The sequence below is a fragment of the Lachnellula hyalina genome (assembly GCF_007821495.1).
Source record: "Lachnellula hyalina strain CBS 185.66 chromosome Unknown contig00002, whole genome shotgun sequence".
Lineage (NCBI taxonomy): Eukaryota > Fungi > Ascomycota > Leotiomycetes > Helotiales > Lachnaceae > Lachnellula > Lachnellula hyalina.
Window position 1 is genome coordinate 267,981 of NW_022157116.1, and position 23,300 is coordinate 291,280.

The 23,300-nt window shown below is 47.9% G+C and overlaps 8 protein-coding genes across 8 annotated transcripts; 4 read left to right on the plus strand and 4 right to left on the minus strand.

The window, feature by feature from the left end:
• Positions 1–293: 293 nt before the first annotated feature.
• Positions 294–710, minus strand: LHYA1_G000242 (uncharacterized protein; the record flags this gene model as incomplete). Its single annotated transcript, XM_031145235.1, has 1 exon — positions 294–710. One exon carries the CDS (start codon positions 708–710, stop codon positions 294–296), a length of 417 nt encoding a protein of 138 aa, XP_031009805.1.
• A 1,718-nt stretch (positions 711–2,428) lies between these two features.
• LHYA1_G000243 (uncharacterized protein) lies at positions 2,429–3,116 on the minus strand (the record flags this gene model as incomplete). Its single annotated transcript, XM_031145236.1, has 4 exons — positions 2,429–2,677; positions 2,752–2,797; positions 2,851–3,031; positions 3,083–3,116. 4 exons carry the CDS (start codon positions 3,114–3,116, stop codon positions 2,429–2,431), a joined length of 510 nt encoding a protein of 169 aa, XP_031009770.1.
• A 1,157-nt stretch (positions 3,117–4,273) lies between these two features.
• Positions 4,274–7,690, plus strand: irs1 (Isoleucine--tRNA ligase, cytoplasmic; the record flags this gene model as incomplete). The annotated part of the gene is made up of 3 exons (XM_031145237.1): positions 4,274–4,348; positions 4,436–6,527; positions 6,582–7,690. The coding sequence occupies 3 exons, from the start codon at positions 4,274–4,276 to the stop codon at positions 7,688–7,690; spliced, it is 3,276 nt and encodes a 1,091-aa protein (XP_031009769.1).
• Positions 7,691–7,810: 120 nt separating this feature from the next.
• Positions 7,811–8,089, minus strand: LHYA1_G000245 (uncharacterized protein; the record flags this gene model as incomplete). The annotated part of the gene is made up of 3 exons (XM_031145238.1): positions 7,811–7,831; positions 7,880–7,975; positions 8,027–8,089. The coding sequence occupies 3 exons, from the start codon at positions 8,087–8,089 to the stop codon at positions 7,811–7,813; spliced, it is 180 nt and encodes a 59-aa protein (XP_031009804.1).
• A 309-nt stretch (positions 8,090–8,398) lies between these two features.
• On the plus strand, positions 8,399–11,611 carry LHYA1_G000246 (uncharacterized protein; the record flags this gene model as incomplete). The annotated part of the gene is made up of 2 exons (XM_031145239.1): positions 8,399–8,480; positions 8,523–11,611. The coding sequence occupies 2 exons, from the start codon at positions 8,399–8,401 to the stop codon at positions 11,609–11,611; spliced, it is 3,171 nt and encodes a 1,056-aa protein (XP_031009802.1).
• Positions 11,612–11,975: 364 nt separating this feature from the next.
• Positions 11,976–16,524, plus strand: RAV1 (Regulator of V-ATPase in vacuolar membrane protein; the record flags this gene model as incomplete). The annotated part of the gene is made up of 9 exons (XM_031145240.1): positions 11,976–12,050; positions 12,119–12,277; positions 12,342–12,530; positions 12,587–14,863; positions 14,909–15,352; positions 15,407–15,653; positions 15,704–15,939; positions 16,002–16,233; positions 16,310–16,524. The coding sequence occupies 9 exons, from the start codon at positions 11,976–11,978 to the stop codon at positions 16,522–16,524; spliced, it is 4,074 nt and encodes a 1,357-aa protein (XP_031009803.1).
• A 2,799-nt stretch (positions 16,525–19,323) lies between these two features.
• LHYA1_G000248 (uncharacterized protein) lies at positions 19,324–20,046 on the minus strand (the record flags this gene model as incomplete). The annotated part of the gene is made up of 2 exons (XM_031145241.1): positions 19,324–19,758; positions 19,972–20,046. 2 exons carry the CDS (start codon positions 20,044–20,046, stop codon positions 19,324–19,326), a joined length of 510 nt encoding a protein of 169 aa, XP_031009800.1.
• A 685-nt stretch (positions 20,047–20,731) lies between these two features.
• stlA (putative polyketide synthase) lies at positions 20,732–22,277 on the plus strand (the record flags this gene model as incomplete). The annotated part of the gene is made up of 3 exons (XM_031145242.1): positions 20,732–20,886; positions 20,943–21,583; positions 21,634–22,277. The coding sequence occupies 3 exons, from the start codon at positions 20,732–20,734 to the stop codon at positions 22,275–22,277; spliced, it is 1,440 nt and encodes a 479-aa protein (XP_031009801.1).
• Between the last annotated feature and the right edge of the window lie 1,023 nt (positions 22,278–23,300).

Here is a 23,300-nt window from a genome sequence, read left to right on the forward strand (position 1 = left end):
TGTTTATCATATATTCTTCTATGATACATCTTTACATCCCTACGCCGGTACGTTCCTTCCCTCGCTTCCCCCTAGTAAGTGCAGATACACAGCGCAATCCTCCTCGACTTGAGTCTTGGCATCCATACACTCTTTGTCATATCTTCATCCATACGCCTCACTCCGTGTGGTCCATTCTGGTGTTTCTTGCCCGTATGCTTCGACATTCCTCTTGAAAACCCCAATCGTTCCAAGACAGCTTGCACAGATGGTCATTGATATCGATCTAGTCTCATATCCTGCTCGCTTTGCATTCAAGTTCCCGGATGAGGTCTGACATGGCTACTGCCTCCAGTCAACGCCCTCAGACGCCCTTTGAATTTCCTCACTACACCCTCCGCATCAACTTCCCCAAGCTTCGGGCGCTCATCCATACTGCTTCTCCCAAAGTTGATGCTCCTTATGCCTTCCTTCTCTTTAGGCATTGAAAACTCGCTGGTTGGACTTCCGCTGGGTGAAGAGGCGAGGGATTCAACAGAGGATTGAGAGTTGCGGTGTTGGCGTTTGTGTTTTTCCATGGCGTCTTCCATGGCGAGGATGGTCTGGAGGTGCTCGAGGGAGGTGGGTGTTCGTTGGAGGAGATCGGGACCGGCGAGGGCAGAGCCTTCTACGAATTTGGAGGAGCGCTTAGGGTTTCGGGTTGGTGAAGGCGAGGAAGTTGGAGAAGACATTGTGTAGTATTGTGAAAGTGTACTCGAGTAGTTGATGAAAGCTGAGCTAATATATTGCACAGTAAGTGCTTGAGGTTTAGTACACTTCTAGTCGTTTGCTGTTACAAAGTAGGGGAAGGGCAGCAGGTAGATAAAGAAGTATTTAGAGGAAAGAAAGGTACATCCGAAATGCCAGACTTATAAATAACTGATAGTTGTTGTGGCACAACTTGGGCGAGTGGACTGTATGACGAGTCCTTCACCCCCCCCTCGCGACGCACTGTTCAGTGGCTGGCACTCGCTATAGGGTCGGATCCTCGCTCCATGCCGAATACTAGTATCGCATCCCCTGTCATTCGCCTCAGACACCTCATCCTGCGACGCATGCGCCGAAAATCTTGACCACTTTCTGTAAAACGAGCTGGTGGGATCAGGTGGGATGAAAGCTTGAAACCTTGACGGCGGCGGCAGATCCGGGGGAATGGTGCGGGTGCCGGGAAGTTCAGGTAGAGACGATACTATAAGGCTGTCTTCGATCAACTCACCAGATAGATCGGCCTTTGCGTCGTGATACAGTAGTACAGGATCCTGCATCTAGAGTCCAGAGTCCAGAGTCCAGACTTCCTTCCTTCTATTCTAGAGGATTTGTAACCAAGTTGGGCTGAGCTCGAGGTGTTTCGCGGTCGCACCGTTGCACAAGCCAGGCCACGTTCACTGCGCCTGCGTCAGTGGCTTTGACCCTGAACGTACCCGAAGTTCATGGCCTGAACTTTTCCTGCATCTAGAGCTTTCTCCGGCTTTCGGGACCTCGGCGCTAGTGAACGAAGTCGCCGAAGTTTTGGACTTATCTTCGGCCTTGAACTGTTAAAACATTTGAAAGCATTTTGGCATAGTCTTGAAGCATAAAGGTTCTAGACCTGGGCTAGTAAGAATTCCAAAAGAAGCGCATGTCTAATTTCCAAGCCCGCCGGTACTGTAAGGTACTCAGATCGTTCCGGGCACCCGGGTTCTCAGTCAGCCGCAAGTCACGATCGCGAACATAATTTTTCTCATTTTTATGGTGTCTACCGGCACAACATTATCTCGTATGTATGAGGCCCTGAATTTCCCGGCCGGCCTCTTACGAAGTACCTTCCATTTGTTGGCTTTTCGAGTGGAAACAATGGACGAAATACAAGTGTATCATACACTATGGGAAGCGATTTGTGCGAGGAGAGGAACCATCACCGGGTGGGGGAGGGGGCTTATGGAAGGCCTTGAGGACGAGGTAATTCTCGTGTCCATCACGTCAGACTGTCGACAGCCGCCCTCGCTCAAGAGATGCCACGTATTATTGGTAGGATAGGCACCGAAAAAAGAGCCAAGTGACATATACTTCTGAATCCAGGCAGAAGAAACCAATGTGATCTCGGGTGCTTGCCTAGAAATGGTACGAATGTGGGCAAATTCGTTGCTTGTATCGAACCTGGTTGTCATGTGTTCTGTTTGGCTTGCGCGTCTTTGAAGAAGTAAATGTATCACGAGGACAAGAGTAGTTTGATTATCAAAAAAGTAGTACTTGATATTTTAGGCATTATATCGCAAGTACAAACTCAGCGTATCTGACCCATTTCCTTGAGTTTCCACAAACCTAAACCCCAGTCCATGGGTTGTCTGAATTGAAGGCAACCATTCCACCAGACCTTTCAACTCAAAGATCGCTTTTCCATGTACCACCTCGATACCATTTCAGGTCGTGCTTAATGATGAGTGTCGGCAGCAGTAATGTGCTCGCTCTTTGTATCAATACCAAATGCAAGCCAGGCAGAGATTCCTCCGTCGAAAGACTGGCTTCGATGCGAATATTCGACGACTAAGTCTCCCACAGCAGCCTCTTGCATGAAGATACCATCTTGCGCTTTTTTTGTCAGAGGCTGCTTATTGGCTTGGTAGATAGGGTCGCGTTCGATACTGTTTGCCAGGGATTGGTCGAAGAATATTTGGCCAATCTGTGGAGAGTCAGTGATTCCTTTTCTTCCAAATATTCCACGGGTGGTTGCAAGCTCAAGAGCATTTGACTTACATGCGCGACAGTTGAGCCCTGGAAAGTGTTATTGTTGGACCAAATCCTATGGCATACCATGTCAGTACGTGCTATAAATGCGGATCTTAGGGTTCTAACACCCCATTAAGATGTGTCGCAACATGAATATGCTGCGTTCTACTCGTAAAATGACCCGGGAAGAAAGTAGTGAACTTTGCTACAATCTCATTGCTAGTCATCTGGAGTCCACGGCCAAATGTCGTCTCCTTGTTTCTCGGATCGCCGTTTCCATTACCAAGGTTCACGATACCAGAGTATACTACAGAGGTTCAGAGTCACTTCTTGAGGAATAATAAGGGGACACACATACCACCGGTAGCATTCGCAGCCCACACGTCGACCATGACATTTGGGAGCGGCTTGCAGGTTGAGATATTGATGACTTGGATGTCAAGGATAAGATCAATGCCCTTCTGTGTTTCCTTCTCGCGCAAATCAGAGCGGATGAGCTCGTAGTATCGACATAAAATAATGGTAAATACCAATTTGATATAAATGTGAATTGGGGTATGGTGGATTTCTATCGTCAGGATACCTGCATAATGCAAATCTAGCAAATCAAACCGATTGAATTTCTAATAATTCCGCCTGGAGTTCTTACGCTAGTACAAAAGATAAAAAGAGTCGGATGTGACTTTGGGACGGTGAATCCTTTTGCTTTTCTGATAATGCGGCGTGTCTCCATTACGAGCCAATTTCCCTCCAAATGCTGAGGTCAAGATGTTAAATCTGGGAAGCAACACAGGCAAAAGCTATTTTCTATGTGTCTTGGGGGAGTTTACTTGTCTTGGATGGAATGGAATTGCTCACGTCAAAAGCCGAACTGGTGTAAAGGGTGAGCGGCTTTGACAGAAGATACTCACTCCATTGATATCATAAAGGGATGTCTTTGCAAGAAGTGTGGACTGGGGAAGGTTGAAAAGCAACTGTAAACTAAAACAATCGTAAATAGTTTATCTTATGAAGTTACAAGTGAAAATAAGGGTTTTAATAAGGAGACAGAAGATACTAATCAGAAGAAATGAGCTTGAAAATTGAACCAAGAATACCTACCTACGTAGGCTATGTAAGTAGGAAACGTTCAAGAGTAGATTCGGCCCTCTTGTAAATTTGAGGTTGACGCGGAACCTTTTTGCTACTGATCTTAGAGGTACAGAGCCCACGCTTCTATAAACTCATACGCATGAATGTAGACGATTTAGTCTAGATATCTATCCCCTGAAGAGAAAAAGAAAGCGAGAGCGAGGGGCTGTTGATGTTGACAGGGCTATCGGAGAAATTCCGGCGCGATGCCACCCCTCATTTTGTCGTGCGATTTGGGGGCACAAAATTTGACTCACCGCGGGGTCCTTGACTACAACTCGCCATCATCAAAACTCGAACTCTCTCCATATACCTGCATATACTTGGCAGACATAAGGAGCCCTCAATAGATAATTCCACGCTCTTTCGAGCCCCAGTCTTTTCCAGAGAAGTTGAGACCCTCCCTCCCACCGCCAGAATGAGCATCAACTTCCCCGAGGAAGAGGAGATTATCCTCAAGCGGTGGAAAGAAATCAAGGCTTTCGAGACTCAGGTCAGTGGCTCATGGAGGCTGAGGCCTTTTCTAGGCCTTTTCTGCCGAAGAAAACTGCTAACAATCAACAGATTGAGCTCTCTGAAGGTACCATCGCGCGATCTATTTACGTTCGACCTTGCAGCTAACAAACTCTCAGGACGACCTCGATACACCTTCTACGACGGTCCCCCCTTCGCAACAGGACTCCCCCACTATGGCCATCTCCTCGCCTCTACCATTAAAGACATCATTCCCCGATACTGGTCAATGAAAGGTTACCATGTTGAGAGACGCTTTGGGTGGGATACCCACGGGCTTCCCATCGAGCACGAGATTGACAAAAAGCTCGGAATCTCGGGCAAAGATGCGGTTATGAAGCTTGGGCTGGAGAAATATAATGCAGAATGCAGAGCTATTGTCATGAGATACTCAACGGAATGGCGCTCAACCATCGACAGACTCGGACGGTGGATCGATTTCGACAATGACTACAAGACAATGGACCCAAAGTTCATGGAATCAGAGTGGTGGGTTTTCAAGCAGATTTTTGACAAGGGCGCTGTATACCAAGGCTATCGAGTCATGCCGTACTCCACGGTTCTCACCACCGCGCTCAGCAACTTCGAGGCGAACCAAAACTATCAGGATGTTACTGATCCCGCTGTGGTTGTATCATTCCCCTTACTGGATGATCCAAATACCTACCTTCTCGCCTGGACAACAACACCTTGGACATTACCTTCACATATTGGGCTAGCAGTGCATCCGAATTTCGAGTATGTCAAAATTCACGATGAGGCTTCGGGGAAGAACTATATCCTGCTAGAGAAGCTGCTTGGAACTTTGTATAAAGATCCCAAGAAAGCGAAGTTCAAGATTGTGCAAAAAATCAAGGGTAGCGAAATGCGGGGATGGAAGTATCAGCCATTATTCGACTATTTCTACGAGGAGTTCAAGGACTACGCATTCAAGGTCATCAATGCAACATATGTTACCGATGACAGTGGTACTGGTATCGTACATCAAGCTCCGGCTTTTGGTGAAGAAGATTACAATGCTGCAATGGAGAATGGTATTATCAACGAGCATCGTGGACCTCCTAACCCTGTCACGGAAACAGGTCATTTCACGGATATAGTGCGCGATTTTGCTGGCCAGCACGTCAAAGCAGCTGATAAGCCGATCATCAAATACCTTAAAGGCACCGGAAGACTTATTGTTGACTCTCAAATTAGACATAGCTATCCTATGTGCCCACGATCTGATACGCCTTTGATATATCGAGCTGTGCCATCATGGTTCATCAAAATCCCCGAGATTGTCCCTCAAATGCTGAAAAACATTGAAGGGTCTCACTGGGTGCCGTCATTTGTCAAAGAAAAGCGATTCGCTAGCTGGATTACCAATGCTCGTGACTGGAACGTTTCTCGCAATCGTTATTGGGGTACTCCTATCCCAATATGGGTTAGTGATGATTTCGAAGAGAAGGTCTGCATCGGAAGTGTTGAGGAGCTGAAGAAACTCAGTGGTTATACTGGCGAGATAACCGACCTTCACCGCGACAAGATTGACCACATCACAATCCCAAGTAAAATGGGAAAGGGCCAATTGAAGCGTATTGAGGAGGTCTTTGACTGCTGGTTCGAATCTGGAAGCATGCCTTATGCAAGCCAACATTACCCGTTCGAGAACAAGGACAAATTTGAGCAATCGTTCCCGGGAGATTTTATCGCGGAAGGTTTAGACCAGACTAGAGGATGGTTCTATACACTTCTTGTTTTGGGTACCCATTTGTTTGGAGTAGCCCCATTTAAGAACTGCGTGGTGAACGGAATTGTCCTCGCCGAAGATGGAAAGAAGATGTCGAAGCGACTGAAAAACTATCCGGACCCCGTTATTGTCATGAGCAAATATGGTTCTGATGCGCTTCGTCTATATCTGATCAATTCACCGGTCGTACGTGCCGAGCCTTTGAGATTCAAGGAACCCGGAGTGAAAGAAGTCGTTGCGAAGGTTTTGTTGCCCCTGTGGAACAGCTACAAATTCTTTGAAGGGCAGGTTGCTCTGCTGAAGAAGATTGAGAATGTTGACTACTGCTTTGATCCTGCCGCGGAAGCTACGAATACCAATGTCATGGACAGATGGATTCTTGCAAGCTGTCAAAGTTTGCTCAAGTTCGTCAACGAGGAGATGGCAGGTAAGACGAAATACTCTTGAACCATTGATACTACAAATACTAAATTTCCCGCAGCCTATCGCCTTTATACTGTTGTTCCTAGACTTCTTGGCCTCATTGACAACACAACGAACTGGTACATTCGATTCAATCGAAAGCGTCTAAAGGGAGAACTTGGCCTTGACGATACCAAGCATGCTCTTAACACCCTTTTCGAGGTTCTCTTTACTCTTGTCAAGGGCCTCGCGCCTTTCACACCTTTCATCACCGACAACATCTACCAGCGCTTATTGCCACATATCCCGAAGAACCTGCAAGGAAATGATAACCGGAGTGTTCATTTTCTAGCCTTCCCGGATGTGAGAGAAGAGTTATTTAATGTAGAGATTGAACGCCGGGTTGATCGCATGCAGCGTGTCATTGAACTTGCGAGAGTCTCGAGAGAGCGCCGCACAGTAGGATTGAAGACACCGCTGAAGACGCTAATCATCATCCACGCCGACCCAGTATACCTAGAGGACATTCGATCACTGGAAGGATACATTACCGAAGAACTCAATATCAGAGATCTTGTGCTTTCGTCAGATGAGGCAAAATACAACGTGCAGTACAGTGTTTCAGCAGATTGGCCAGTGCTTGGAAAGAAGCTTAAGAAAGAAGTGCAAAAGGTCAAGAAGGCGCTGCCTGATCTGACTAGCGATGAGGTCCACAAGTTCGTTCTGGAAAAAACCATTGTTGTAGCTGGTATCACGCTTGGAGATGGAGATTTGGTTGTAAAGCGTGGTCTGAAAGATGATGCGGCGTCGAAAAACCTGGAGACAAACACAGACGAAGATGTGCTCACTATCCTCGACGCCGAGCTCTATGCTGATCTGGCCGACGAGGGCTTGGCGCGAGAGATCATCAACCGAGTCCAGCGATTACGAAAGAAGGCCGGACTGCAACCTACTGACGATGTCAAGATGGAGTATAAGGTCGTCTCAGATCGCGATAACATTGGACTGGAGAAGGCTTTCACCGAGCAAGCACAAACCATCGAGAAGGCGTTGCGGAGACCGATTGATCATCATATAGTCACGGAAGATGGGGGTGAGATCCCGGAGAACGCGGAGGAAGGAGTTATCTTGCAGGAGGAACAGGAGATCCAGAATGCGGTGGTTTTGCTCAGGCTATTGAAACTATGATGAATGACAAAAAGAGTTTGCTATTTTGCAGTATTCTCATGTACGTCTTTGAGACAATGATAGAAACCTCATGAGCGATGTAGATTTGCTATCAAAAGCGATTTCGTGGATACAGATCCGTTATGGCTTCTTAGCAGCAGCCTGCAAAATTGTGAGTGAAGATTATGAGAGATATAAAGGGTCTCTTACTAAATAGCAATTCTTTAATCGTAAAAACTCCGTGAGACATTTGTCTTTATGGACTGAATTGTAGTCTACTACTATGCACTTCCCATATGCTGAAGACTAATGAAGACGTCAGCGATATGATATTAGAGCGAATGTCAAGTCACATACCTCAACTGAGCATTTGGCAGCAGCTTTGGCAAACTTCTCGATTGGACTTATCCGAGTCGGCATTGCGAAGGTCTGCTGCTAAAGTCTCGCTTTGCTTGGTTGTTGATGAAGAGATCGAAAGAATTGTTGACACCCAAAGAATTCCACGGGATGCTTCAACCGGCTAGCGTAATATTTTAGCGCCAAGGTCAGCCAAAGGTCAAGTCGCGACGCGCTCTACGTGTGAACGCCAAATTGTGATGAAGAATAATGTATTCGCTCAACATACAACATTGCAGATACTTTGCTCATGATTGCTGTTGATCCAAATCCATTATGCGACAAGTCTCGTATGAACATCTTTGAATGGTCTCGCCGAATGCCTTCCTCTAGATGCCGCCTTCAGGAACCCCTCCACAATCCAATGAGGGACAAATCAGCACAAGGAACCAAGAGCCATATTACAGCAATGAAGGTGAGTGAAGCCATGTAGTTGGCTATGACTGGACCCTTACAGACTGTGGAACAGATGTCGCGATCCTACATGATATTGTCGCCCTTGCGCAAGAATTGCTGCCGAGACTCCCTGAGCGCGAACGACTACCCACCAACGCGTTGTTTAATGCCTACTATGATATTCTGCCTAGACTCGGACTCAATGCCGACCATGATAGCCGATATGCGCGAGTTTTGTTCAAGATCGGAGGCCTGCGGGCTGAGGGGACGCTCTATGAGAGATTTGAACAAGTCCTGGCACGAATGGGAATTGAGATCGAGTTTGCGAACGAAGACGAGGAAGAATATAACCAAATTGAGGACTCCCAAGCCGATATCGAGAATGCGACTGTGGAAACAACGCCTCCCGAGGACGAAAATGCTGGATCCAAACCTACCCCTAGGCGCAATTCCGAGAGCTCATTCTGGGACCAAGGAACTGAGGCTACTCCAGCGGCTCCACAAAGGCGAAACTCCTTCTCATCGGCTGCCCAAGTTGCGCACCAGCCTGGTCGACCACAATTTTTACAGGAGATCCAGCCTATACAATCACCCGCCCCTAACCCACCCCCTAACCACGAGTTCAAGGAGAATCCACAGGACAGCGTTGGAGCCTGGCTAAATTCACATCAGGAGAGACCTAGGAGGAGACGGGGAGCATCCGTATCAACACATTCCAGCTTACGGATCCACCGCCAACCACCATCTCTTGTCAGTAGACGGTATGGACATGGTTTTAACCCTTCAAACCCCCCATCGGATCATTATGAAGCCAGCGAGGACACAGCAGTTACGTCGGCTCTTGATTATGATACCGCCTCCTCAGAGTCTCTCCAAGGACATCCAAACCAATCACAAGAACCTTATGACTTAATGCTGATCAATGCGGCATTATTTTCTCGAGATCACCTGAATTCCGTAGCTAGACGTCTGCTGCCGGTTTGGCGAGAGAAGGCTTTCCAGCTACGAGAACATCACCGAGAACTGGAGAAGAGAGCCGTGAAGCATGACACGAATGTCCTACTTTCTATCTCCTTAGCTAGCTGGCAGAAGTTATGGCTCGAACATCGCCAGGCTAGAGACAAGAAAAAGTTTTATCTGTATCTTGAATGGCGTGCAACCAAGGATAGAGACAACCACCTCATGGCCAACTGCTTGCAACGTTGGTCAGACGCTACTCATCATCAAGTCAATCGGACAGCGTGGGCTCGACAACATATTCTCAGGACCCGAGTCTTCAATGCTTGGGCCGAAATCACCGTCACGAATGACTTCAAGGTTCGCAGACGAGTCCTAGGCAAATTCTTTGCTGTCTGGAGACAACGATATGCTAGTGTATCTTCTAGTAATAATTACGCCTTGCAGAGATACGAAGATAATTTGGTGGAGAAGACCTACTGGCGATGGATCGACAGAAGATTGGACGCGAAAGCGACAGCTTGGTGGGCAGAGGGAGTCAAGCGCCGATCCTTGTTCAATGTGGTTGCTGCTTACCACAATAGCTGGGAAAAGCATCGAACTGCTGATGAAGCTAGGCAATATCGACTTGCTTGGAACGCCGGGCGCATGTGGAAGGAAAGGATGAAAGAGCGAGCTAGACAAAAGGAGCAAGCGACTGAACTTTACCAGACCAATATCTGCCGCAAAGCTTTCCAAAAATTGCATTGGGAAGCACGAGTTATTCCTGCGAGAAACGTTGTACAATCCGATGTAAAGCATCGTATACTTCGAAAGACTTTCGACCTTTGGTCACATCGCACTCAACAGGAAAAGCACGCAGCTGAAGTGGACCGCGTGAAGATATTACGAGAAGCTGTGAATACCTGGCGCTACAAGTTACGTTCTCAGCGACTTCATGCCATGGTGAATTCGCGGATTAAGGCTCAAGCTTTAAGAAGCATGCAAGAGGCTTACAGTCTTGTATTGGCAGAGAGGATAGATAGAGAAGCATGGCTTCGTGATATCATGCGAACCTGGAGTGAAAAAACAAGAGCTTTAAAAGAAGATAGGTTGCATATGGAGAATATTGCTCAGTCATTCCTAACTCGGAAGTCGCAAAGGTCTCTCATGGGTCATTGGGTAGAAAAGACGCGGATTCAAAGGGAAAAAGAAAGCACTGCTCTTACGATTTACCAACCACGTCTTCTACAGAAGTTAGTATCGCAGTGGTCACAACGCCGCCATCAGCTTCAAAAGCTTGAAGAAAGGTCTAGCGATGCACAGTTCTATTTCCTGACTACGAAATCTCTCAAACGATGGAAAACGTTTACGGACGCGTCCAAGCGTGAGAAGCGGAAGGTGGCATACACTCAGGTGCGACGAACGCTGAAGATAAACTTGGCGACTGGTGTACTGGAGAATTGGCGCCGGCGAGCACATGATATCCTTGATCTACAAGGTCAAGCAGAAACAGTTCGTCAGAATAAAGTTGTGGTTTTAGGAATGGACATCTTCGATCGATGGCGTGCTCAAGCAGCGGAGCTTGCAGAGCTTGAGTCATTGTGGCGTGAGAAGCGTACGAGAAAGCACTTCTCCGTCTGGAGAGAGCGTTCACGTGCCTACCAAGCCCTGGAAACCGAAGCAGTTCTGACATATCAGGATAATGAAAAGAGTCGAAAATTCAAGAAATGGAACCTGGTAGTCCTTCGAATCAATGCGCAGACAAATTATTCCTACGACATTCGGGAGAAGAACTCCAAGAGGACTTTTCGAAAGATGCTTACCTACTGGCGCCAAAAAGCAGCTCTGAGGCGGCCGCCAAAGATCCCAGAGCCGGAAGAACCTCCGGACGGGCACGGGGCTACAGCGAGAGCAGAGGCATGGTCTGAATACGGAGATGGTGCTGAAAACGAAGGATTCGGAAGCGAGGCTGTACCATCAACTCCCATTCCGGGATATTTGAGTACACCTTCTAAGAGGAGTGAAAGAGTGATAGCGGTAGCTGCAAGGTTCTCAACGACCCCGAAAGCACCTCTCTCTACCCCGTTTGAACGACAGCTGAGAGCACAATACTCTGGAGGGCAATTGCATTCCTTCAGGAAAGGGACTGCGAAATCTACATTGGGCATGGGTAGAGGGTTTGACGATATTGAAGAGAAACGTCACGAATAAAGAGTTGTATGGAGTTGGTTGGCTGATATTACCCCATGGAATTCAGTGTGGGGAAATTGATCTGCATCTGATATGGACCAAGTACCGGCAAGCATGGCGTTCGGAGGATAGGGATTGCATTGGATACCCCGTGTGCATGGGTGGTGTAGGGCGTTCTGGTTTAGTGAATAGGAGGGGTTGTAAAATTTCGGGATGAAGACCATTATCATGCTTCTTGAGATGCCTCCAAGAAGTTCAGGATAGACTGAAGTTTAAAACGGCTACCATAGTCCCGAGCAAGATTTAATTGATTTTGAGTTCTAAAGCAAAGAAAGTAGTCAGATGTTCTATTTGTTGTCTCGGAGTTAGTGAAATGTACTTCGTGATGCGGCATCAGCTCTGTGGGGTGGCATCCAAGCGTCATTGCAGGACGCTCGAGCTTCTGACGAGGCACCGCGAGGTAACGCGAACAACTTTCAAAACGCAGATTTAAATACGACAACTACCCACCAACACAAGCACACCCAGGGGCAACCTGTCCTAGACCGTGGTATTTCTGGAAAACCTCCCTGTGGTTATGAGCTGCGATGCGCGCCGATAAATAGTATGCGAGCAGTGCTTCCTGGAAAGCCACGGGCCAAGCTCCAAGCTGTCTGCACGGGCTGCTGGGACAGTAGACGGCTCATAGTGAGCGAAACTCCTGTTATATATACTGTGCTCTAGGCATATTTACTAATTGTGGGTGAAATAGGCATACATTACAGGAAATGCCTTTGTGGTACTCACAGGACCGGACTCGATCCTGCAAACGATATACGACGATGACGATGCCCAGCTCGAGGCCATTGCGATTGACGAGGCGTCTGGAAAGATAGCAACGTGTGCTGGGTCGAATGTTCGGATTTACAAACCATATGGTCAAGGAGAGGATGCTCTGAAGGTGAGGTGATATTGAAATGTTGCGAGATACAGGGCCGTATACTGACGGGTTATTAGTGGTCACTGCAACATAGCTTTTCTACAGAGAAACCCGCGGATGATTTAGTAATAACACTGTCTTGGGGACTAGCGGAGGAGCTGCTGGTGGGAGGGTCATGGCTTTCTCTATACTCAACGACGGACGAACCTGAATGCGTATGGAAGAAAGAGCTAGCCAACCCTGTGAAGTTCGCCAACTTTTCCTACGACTCTGCATACATAGCTTCGAATGGGAAGTATGACAGGCTTGTGAAGATATGGAGGAGGTTATCCTTTGGCTCGGACGATACAAGATTCGACTTCAGCTACCTCCCGCATCCCGCTACTGTTACGGCCATACACTGGCGGAGGCCCTACCACGTAGACCAGACGATCGACAATGTGCTATATACAATCTGCGCGGACAATGTTTTAAGGATATGGGCGGCTACGGATCCTCATGGTCTGCAATTGCTGCAGCTCTGGGCCCAAATTGACTTGAAGGAGTCCATAGCGCCTCGAGGTCTGGCACCAGCAGATAACTCGGATATACGCTTTGCTTTTATGATTGATGGACGGGACTTTATGCTTGCTACTGAACATGCTGTCCAAGCAAGAGGGGCAGATAAAGAGGACCACGCCCTGTCACATTTGGTCGAGGTTGCCAATCGAAGCCCGGAAATATGTGTTGTCCTAGATGGGCAGGGGAATATGTCTGCATGGGGGCTGGAGAATGTAGGATGCAAGGCACGGCAGACGACAAACATCTTCAATGTAGCCCATGTCGATGGTTTGAATCTTGGCCTGCCGATGGATCTAGCAGGCGACTCGAGCTATATTCAGTTTTGCAACTACTGCAATTCAGCTAGTGGGGGTCTTAATGTTCTGGTCCATCATTTTGATGGGAAAATTGAGGTCTTCGAGAGCAACGTGGCCGATTTATTTGATCCTTCTCCGAGATCAAACCGGTTCGTGTCTAAAGCCATGTGGACGGGCCATGCTTCTGCCATGAGGAAAATCGTCAGAAGCGTCAGTGGACGGGCAGTTGTTACTCGGACCGATGGTAATGAAGGCATTGTATGGAAACACAAGGATCTCAAAGGAGGAACTTCTGTTTTGCGCCAAAGCATCATCTCGGAAAAGGAGTATATTCATAGAATATGCGTTTTGAGAAAGGGTAATTTCGTTATCTACCTGCACCGCGACAGAGTTGCACTCTGGGATACGAGGTCGTTTGAGGCGAATCTACTTGCTAGTTGCGATTTTTCTGTTGAAGGGAAGACTCTTTGCATTCTCGTACTCCCAGAGTTGAAGCAAGAAGGCCTTATTGCTCATATTGCTACCATTACGTCCAAAATGAAAGGCATTGTTTGGGAAGTCCGATTGCCCCAAATGCGGGGGAGTATTGCTGGAACGAATGGCTACCATGAAGCTTCTATCTCAGAATTTTGTCGATTTGACCTTGGCGAGTCGGATGATCTATCATACGTCCTTCCAGTTGATCCTGCGGGCTCCCCTCCCGTCATTTCAGGGTTCCTAGACACCTTTGCAAGGGACATTGCTATCTCATATACACATTCTGGACTGCTACGCTCCTGGACAGCGAAATTAGACCCAGTCAATAACAAATTCGATTGGCTGGAAACCTGCTCGGTTGCGACAGGAATATCCGAACCAGCACTTGCCAGTGGTAGCTCCATACGGAAAGCTGCTCTGGTGAACTCTACCAGATCTGAGTTGACTATTTGGGACGTCCGAGGAGCTCAACTCGAATATTCTCAAGACTATGAATCCCAAGATACTATCCGGGATCTGGATTGGACGTCAACCCCAGACGATCAATCCATTCTCGCGGTGGGGTTTCAATTTAGGGTTCTCCTACTTGCTCAGATGCGTTTTGATTATTTGAACAAAGGCCCAGCTTGGGCCGCAATACGAGAGTTCAATATTCGTGAACTGACGCCTCACCCTATTGGAGATTCGACCTGGCTGAGTGGCGGTAACCTCATTATTGGCGCCGGGAATCAGATTTTCGTCTACGATAAAGCAGTTGATCCTTCTGCTCCGGTGGTAACTACTCTTGGGCTTCCTCCCCACAAGGCCCCTTGGGATTTATTTGAAGTTGTTTCCAGATTAAATGGGCCTCTTCCTGTTTATCATCCACAGTTCTTGGGACAGTGCACACTTGCTGGGAAGACGGCAGTGGTACAAAAGGTATTGATTGCGTTGTACAAGACTTTGAAATATTTTGTCGAGGGCGAGTCGATAGACAGCCACCTGGGGATAGATTTAGAGGAATTCTACTTATCTACTGATGTATTTCCCCATTTACTTTTGAGGTCCTTTTACTGACTTAGACAGACGGCGTCATCTCGAGGTGTAAGCAAAATATCTAAATCGGCTTTTAGTAATTTCTCTGAAGAAGAGGAAGACGTAGAGACTGTGACTGAAGAAGTTGCGCTTTCTATTAACGAAAAGCTCACCAAAATCGCCTTGCCGCAGCTCACAAGGCAAGAGCAGATCCATCTAGCTGATGCCGTCGAATGCGTGGCCATTGTTGAGAAGCAACGGCGATCCATGGACGACAATGCTGCAAGGTTTATGCTTTTCTTCCGCCAACACGCATTGCATCGTGGTCGAGCTAATGAAGTGCACTTGTCGTGGAGGGAGATTAATTGGGCATATCACAGTCACAGCCAAGATATACTGGTTGATATGGTCTCACATCAATTCCATGGGAAGATGTTATGGGAGCATGCTCGTGAGAGTGGGATGTTCATGTGGATGACGGATTCAAACGCGCTGGTAAGCTCACTTCTAAAGTTTTCTTTTGCTTGTTGTTAATTATATCATCTACAGAAAGCACAGTTCGAGAACATTGCTCGAAATGAATACACAAAAAGCGATATGAAGAATCCTGTCGATTGCACTTTGTTCTACCTTGCATTGAAGAAGAAAGCTGTGCTTCAGGGCTTATGGCGAATGGCTGGTTGGAATCGCGAGCAAGGTGCAACCATGAGACTTCTCGCAAACAACTTCCAAGATAAGAAGTGGAAGACGGCTGCTTTGAAGAACGCGTATGCGTTGCTTGGAAAGCATAGAAACGGTATGTGAAGTCACACTTTGGTCCGAGAACAATCCTAACTTCAAGTTCAGAATACGCTGCGGCCTTCTTCCTGCTAGCAGATCACCTTAAAGATGCCGTCAATGTGATCCTGAACCAACTCAAAGATCTTCAACTCGCAATCGCAGTCACCCGAGTCTACGAAGGCGAAGGAGGGCCTATTTTAAAAGAACTCCTTCAAGACAAAGTATTGCCGTTAGCAGCACAAGAAGGCAACCGCTGGTTAGCATCATGGGCATTCTGGATGCTGCACCGAAGAGATATGTCGGTGCGAGCGTTGATTGCATGTCTTTCCCAACCCTCTTACTCAAGCATACTAATACTATACAGTCACCAGTCTACACCCTTCTCGAAACACCGCAATCACCACCCGATCTGCAAGCAAAGCTCTTCCTAACCGATGACCCGGCCCTCGTAGTCCTGTACTCGCAACTGCGGCAAAAAACACTGCAGACTCTCCGCGGAGCCTCAAAGGTCACGCCGAAAGTGGAGTGGGCATTTGTGTTGCATAATGCGAGATTGTATGATAGGATGGGCTGTGATCTACTTGCGTTGGATTTAGGTAAGCTATTCCCCTCTTTTCCCCATCCCTCGCCTTCCGCCTTCCCTTAGAATTAAAGACTGACTGGATCTAAAAGTCCGCAACTGGGAATTCTTGCTCCCAACCCCACCCCTCCAAAATCTAGAGCAGCCCGACCCCCGGCAGATGCTGCGCCGTCGCTCTTCACTCGTTGTCGCGGACCTCCCCGAGCAGGAGATTAAGGGCAGCGTCAGTGGATATAAGCATAAACCGCCACCGACGGTATTCGAGGAGCCGCAGGGGAGTGATTTATTAGATAGTTTTGGATTCTGAGGAAAGGAAGAAGCGATGGCGTTGGTGGTGCATGCATAGCAAGCCATCCATTTCTTTCTGGTTCTTGTATATTTACTTCCTACCTTACCTTACGATATAATCTCAATCCTCGAAACCCTATACCGGTAGATAACTTCGCTGCATGTATTCATGCATCCATCAGCTCAGTTCGCAGCACTTGAATATTTACGTAGTCCTCCTAGCCCCAAACACAGCTCCGCACAAGTATTTAACGTAATTTGAATTTTACCTAAAAGAATAAGAATAATTGGGGTAGTGGAATTCTGCTTAGAACCGACCCCATCCCACCCCATCCCAGCTAGTTCTAGTTTCGCCCACCAGCAGCTGGTAAAGCGATCTATCCTTAGGAAGCCACTTCCGCCTTCCCCTCGCCGAACCTAAAATTCGCGACGTGCAACGAAAGCGCTCGCGACTCGGCATTACGACTCCTTTGAAGATAGTGAATTATCCACCCGACCGGTTTATACTTTATTTTCATCAAGCGGCCCGTTACGTCGGCTCGACGCTGCAGGTGCACGGTACTGTGCAGAGCGTTATATGTAGCGCTGGCTAGGTACAGTAGGTCATTTATTCGGCTCAGTAGACAATCACTGACTCGTAGTGTTGCAGTTTGATGTTTATGGAGTTTGTACCGCGTGGGCTTGTTTGTATTATTTCCGATGTATCTTTCACAGGATGAGGCTTATTTATTTATTTTGATTTCAATGTTCGTTTCCTCATATGGTAAATACTACCGTTGGCCACCATCAAGTAATAGATATTGAAGATATCTAGTGATAGAATATCAGCTCGAGGGATTCCGAATATGCGAGCGTGTCAGTGATTACATAGTTTGATTTAACGAGTGATCGAATAACCACGTTTGTTTGTTCATATCCTTTGTCTTGCTCGTCATTTACAAGCACAAACAAACCGTTTCGATTAAAAATGATGCTTCAAGAGTCAGTTTAGTCATCTCTTTGTGCGTCTGTCTGACTCTCAACCGGATGCAAGCAAGGAACAAAGGCCGGCAAGCAGCGAATGATCTGGAATTGAACATTCGCGGACCTACTTAGTCATAATGGCTTTGAATAATTGAATGACTGTCTGCTGTTGCGGCTAAGAAAGCATTCTCTTGTGCGTACGTGTGTGATATGAAATGCGAAAATGTCCGAAGAAGACGATAAAGCCCAAGTCTACAATATATTGTCGGAGCCGTATTATGACGAAGAGGAGCAAGAGATAGTAAGAGAGGAGGGTGGGGCGTGGAAGTATACGGAGGAAGGAAGGTGGACGCCGGAATTCAACCCGTCCATGGAACCTCCTCCAATAACATCGGACAAGGTCAACGAATATCAAGATCGCTCTGACGGAATGTCGCTGGATTTTGAGATACCAAATTCATGGCCCGGCAATCAAAGAGTTGGACCAAGTCCAAAGAGTTCCATAGACGGAGGACGCCCAAGTAAGACTCACCAACGGACCATCGAAGAACTCATGCAGATGGTACAAAAGTTATTAGGAAAGCAGATCGCAATCAAATCAGAGAACAACTCTTTGCAGGCGCGACTCAAAGATGTGCTCTCTCAACTTGACGAACAATTAGTACGGCGAGAAGCAGATCAAAAGAAGATATGTAGGCTCCAGATTCAAATGCAACAGGAAAAGGTCAAAGAACCCACCCCCAAAATACCGGAAAGTCCCTTAGGATGCGACGTCCAGATGGTAGACACTTTTACTGCTCTTGGGAATAGTTCCGATAACCCGACAGTAGATAAAGCGTGCGTAGATCAACTCACTCGAGATCCGGCGAAGGAAGGTGAGCCACCAACTCAACAGCACCTCTTGGGACTCTGGGATCCGGATGTTCAGATCGTTTCTATCGGCTTCGAATTACCAGAATGGATTACTATCAGACTGGCGAACGCCCAGAATGATGGTCCTCTAACGAAAATTGGATATCTAATTTCCCTACGAGTACTCGAAGACATCACTACGAATATTAAAGATCTGACGGGATCCTTGTCGGTCTTAGAAGCCGCGTTCGCGAATAACGAGGCCCTTTTACATGAAGAAAAAGAGCTACGTCTCGAAAGCCAGCTACAAGTGGAGGAGCTCCGGGATGAATTAGAGAAGCGGGATGAGCAAGTCAATGAGCTCCTGAATGACCTTCGAAAGAAGCAGGAGCAAGACGATGCAATATTAGAAAATGCTCGGGCCGAAAGAGAATTCGAGGAGAAACGACAGAGCTTGATAGAAGAGCTGGAGAATTCCCAACGCAACCTCGTTGAAGAAAGGAAAGATATGAACTATGATCCATCTAATCCTACCCAGGAGAAATTCGAAAGGAAAATACAGAAGCGGATAGAGGAGGTTGAGAATTCAAAGAACGCCATTGACAATTTGGAGAGTGCGCGGGAGAAACTTTGGCTGGAATTTGTCGGAGGATTGGATGGACTTGACGAGACTGAGCTTTCTAACATGGTGGCACAGAGAGAAAGTGAAGTTAGACGTCGTCAATTGGACGGTTGGAGGCAGAAGGACTCTTTGCCATGAGGGTTGATCCTTCGTCTTTGTCCCTTGAAATCCCCAAGCCACGAGACGGTGGCATTGGAGACTTAGGTATGATGCCCGCTCTTTTCAACCTCAGCATGGCTTCACATGGCATCAACCATCAGAATCGAAGAAAGTCGTCTCCATCGCCGTTTCCCCATGAAGAGCTTCTTGGCAAAACCCTATGACAGTTTACCAACAAGTTCCATTTCGAAAGCATTTTGCCCTTGAATCCATCCCCGTAGATCAAAGGTTCTTCCTCCACGGTCTCGAGAGATACATCCTACTCAATCCCACGAAACAAAGCCCATGAACAGCAAGATGTATCCAAGGTCCCCCAAGGCCCTTCCCATACCCGATTTCACCGCCAAAAACTCGACTCACGGCTCTCACCAAAGGCGCAAGGTGATACACAGCCAACGCCCCCGCCACATTCCTGCTCGTCCTATCGACTTGGCGAGTAGCAAATATCAATGCCACTAAGCTAGATGCGAAGAGCAGAACGGCATACTGTCTGACGAGAGCGTGGGCTTGTGGTGCGGCAGAGGAGAGCTGTTCTGAGGGGTTGAGGAAGAAGTTGAGGGATGCTGGCAGCTCGATGAGGAGATGGAGCCAGAATGGGAGGGTGGGCAGGATGATTACTGCCATGTTACTGGGTTTGATAGCTTCGGATATTGTGGCCTACAGATAGGAGTGAGTGGTTTGGGCGGGTGCGGGGGAAGCTGACAATTGTCAGCCATTTGCGAGTATGAAAGTAAATACTGTAATAAGACGGTACTCGATAGCTTATCTTAGAATGGTAGAGACCTACCAGCATAGAAAGAGAGAATGTGTCTTATAGAGTGAGGTACATACTGTATGGAGTATATGCAGGTACCTTTATCTCTCACTCACATGCGCATGTGAAAATGCATTGCCATTCTCGGTCTCGCTCAAATCAGATGGGCGACAGTGGGCGACAGTGGGCATTATTGTTCATGACTAATCAAGATGCAAGCATTCGCGGGGCGGGGCGGGTTCCTGAGTTGCACATGGAGCTAAACCGCAATAGGTGCTTGCTAGGCTGGGCGAAACCTGATCCGTCACATCTGATCCTTCTTATCGGGAGATAGACCAGGATTAGGATGGTCCAAGCGCAGAGCCTTCCCCTCGATTTCTTGACGTGTGTCGAATTGGCAGTGCGGAGAGACATCTGCAGACTCTACCTAGGTACCCAGGTGGGTAGGTAGAACTGTTGGGAAATCACAGGGTAACAAGGGAAACTGTTGAACAGTGAGTGAGTAATACCATCTTCTTATTCTCTCCGTAAGTAGGTAATACCGTATTTCAATTCGCCTTGGATTATAATTCCTCCCATAGTAATTGGCTTGTGATGTGATACTCCGTACTGCACCTGCAGCCATTGAAATATCCATGACATCGATCGCCCCCTCCCCTCCACAATACCTACAGGACGACCTTACAGAACACCACAGCAACTTCAAGGAACTATTTACCTCGGCCTGGCCAGAGCTTGAGCTGTCGAGTTCCAAGTTCCAAGTTCCAAGTACAATTCTTCCAGCACACACTTCATCTTCAAACAGACATCAACTTTGACCTTTACCTCAATTGAGTCTTCACCATTGACAAGAATAACTTCTCAACTACCTCGACCATGGCAATACCAGAAGATGCTCCCGAAGCCACTGGCAAACGCTTTGGAAACCTGAACCTCTCAATCACAGGAATAGGAATAGAATACCCTGTCCACCTCCTCGATGCAAAGGCATTAGACACCCTTTGCCAGCGCCACTATCCCGACTCCCCAGCGTTTGTTCTCCCCTCGCCGCGTTCAAAAAACACCACCAGCTAACCCAATTCTCCAGCTTGACCAAAATCCGCATGATAAACAAATACACAGGCATCGACACCCGCTCTGCAATCGGTACCGTCGACCACCCCATGGCCAACATGTCGCGCGCCCCTACCATAAACGAACTATGCGCCATCTTCCTCAAAGACGGCGTTGCGCTCGCTGTGACCGCCGCTCAAAAAGCTCTCCATGAAGCGAACCTCTCTCCTGCAGATATAACACACGTCGTTTCAACTACTTGTACAAACAGCGCGAACCCGGGTTTTGATCATTATGTTTGCAAGGCACTGGGTATTACACAGCCGGTAGAGAAAGTGCTATTACATGGAATTGGCTGTAGTGGTGGACTTGCGAGTTTAAGGACGGCTGCGAATTTGTCGCTGGGAAGTTCGTTTATGGGGCGCAGAGCGAGGGTGCTTGTTGTGGCCTTGGAGATTTCTAGTCTGCTGGTAAGGAGTGAGCTGGATAGTGCGGCGGAGCTGCAGGAAACGAGGATAGGTATTACGCTATTCAGTGATTGTGCGAGTGCGCTGGTGCTCAGTAATGGGATTGGTGGGGAGAGCGAGGAGGAGCCGGTATACGAGTTGCTGGGGTGGGATCATAGGATTATTCCAGACACGGAACAGGATTTGGGGTTCGATGTTGATCCTTTAGGTATTTTCTCTCTTTGACAGACCTTGGCAGCTTTATCTGACTTGCAACAGGTTGGAAAGTCGTTCTGTCCCCCCGTGTCCCAGCTCTAACCGGCTCCGTCGTCGCCCCCGCCTTCTCCTCCCTCCTCGCCTCCATCCCCTCGCTTCCCCCAGACTACGCCGCCGCCTCTGACTTCGACTGGGCTTTGCACCCAGGCGGAGCCACCATCCTCACAGGTGTCGAGCGTGTAATGTCCATAACACCCGAGCACATGCGCGCCAGCTACGACACGTATATCAAGCACGGCAACTCATCCTCCGCGACGATCATCTCGGTCTTGGATCGGCTGCGGCAGAAGGATATGGATGATATGGCGCCAGGAGGAAAAGTGAAGGATTTTGTGATTGGCTGTGCCTTCGGACCCGGGATAGCGAGTGAGATGTGTGTGTTGAAGAGGAATCTAAGGCACGTGAGGAGGGAATTTGCTGGGGAAGTCACGCCGCCGCTTACAGACCCTGAACCCAGTGAAGGTAGCGAGGTAGAAGGAGATGACCTTGAGAAGGAAGTTGAAGGCGTCAAGAAGCAAACAGAGGAATTGAGCGCAAAACTCGAGACGGTATGTCCGCAAGTCCCCGAACAAAACGAGGAACTTGGACAAGAGAAATTTGAAAAGGGGAGTTTGGAGGAGGCGTTGAATGGCATTGATCTGGACTGAGCAGCAGTATGCATGGCATTTAGACAGACTTTCTGTGTGTAACTTGGAGTTTTTGTTCGACTTGAAGGCGCTGGAAGCTGGCATAATACACAATACGGAGCTAGGGGCAGGGAAAGATACGAGATACAAAGCCGAAATCGTACGATAGACGAGACAAGATGACTGTATGAAGCAATGCAATGTCAAGAAATTATGGCAATGGGATCCTTTGAGCTGTTTCTTTGGTCTGCGTTCTAACCTATCTCAGCACTTTCCGACAACTTTGTTCCACAGTGAAATTTAAACACTAGAACTTCATAAGAGTATATGTTTTTCTCTCTCTTTCAGATCCCCTCAATAGACGGGACTTCATAAGATCTACCATCCCTAAGAAATACTTGCCTCTAGAGCAAGGGGTAAAATGAGAAGTATGGACGATAATTTTTAAGCTTGGTATAGATAACGACTAGAATCGAGCATATATACCTATATATATGTTCTGTAAACCCGACTCTTGCGTACCTAGCCTAGGCAGTATGGGTATCTCGCTAGGTATCTATCAATCAAACGTAACCTTCTTCCCCATAAACGTTGCACTCATCTTCGCCTCCTTCGCAGCCTTCGCAGCCGCCCAACTAGGATGCAGCACGCCCGCATCATCTTTGCGGCCCACACCCCTCTTCTTTACGTTCCCGCTTACTTCTATAGCATTATCCCCCGTTGCTCTTGAGAATGTCGGAGGTGCTCTACCTCCTCTTCCTCTGCTGGACTTAGACTTGGCTTCCCGCTTATCCTTCCACATTTCCGACGCCTTGGGTTGGCCGCTCTGGATGTGCTTGGCGCGCTCTCCGAATTTCTTCTCGGCGATTTTCCGCCGCTCCATTTGGCCGCGGCGGTTTTTTCGCGCGGGCGCGGGCGTGAAGTTCTCGAGGTCTGAGGCGGATTCGGAGCCGGAGTAGTAGCCACCGAGGAGGGTAGGGAGGAAAGTTGTGCCTTTTGGGGCAGTGGTGGTGGTGGTGGGGGCTTTGGTCTTCGATTTGAGGC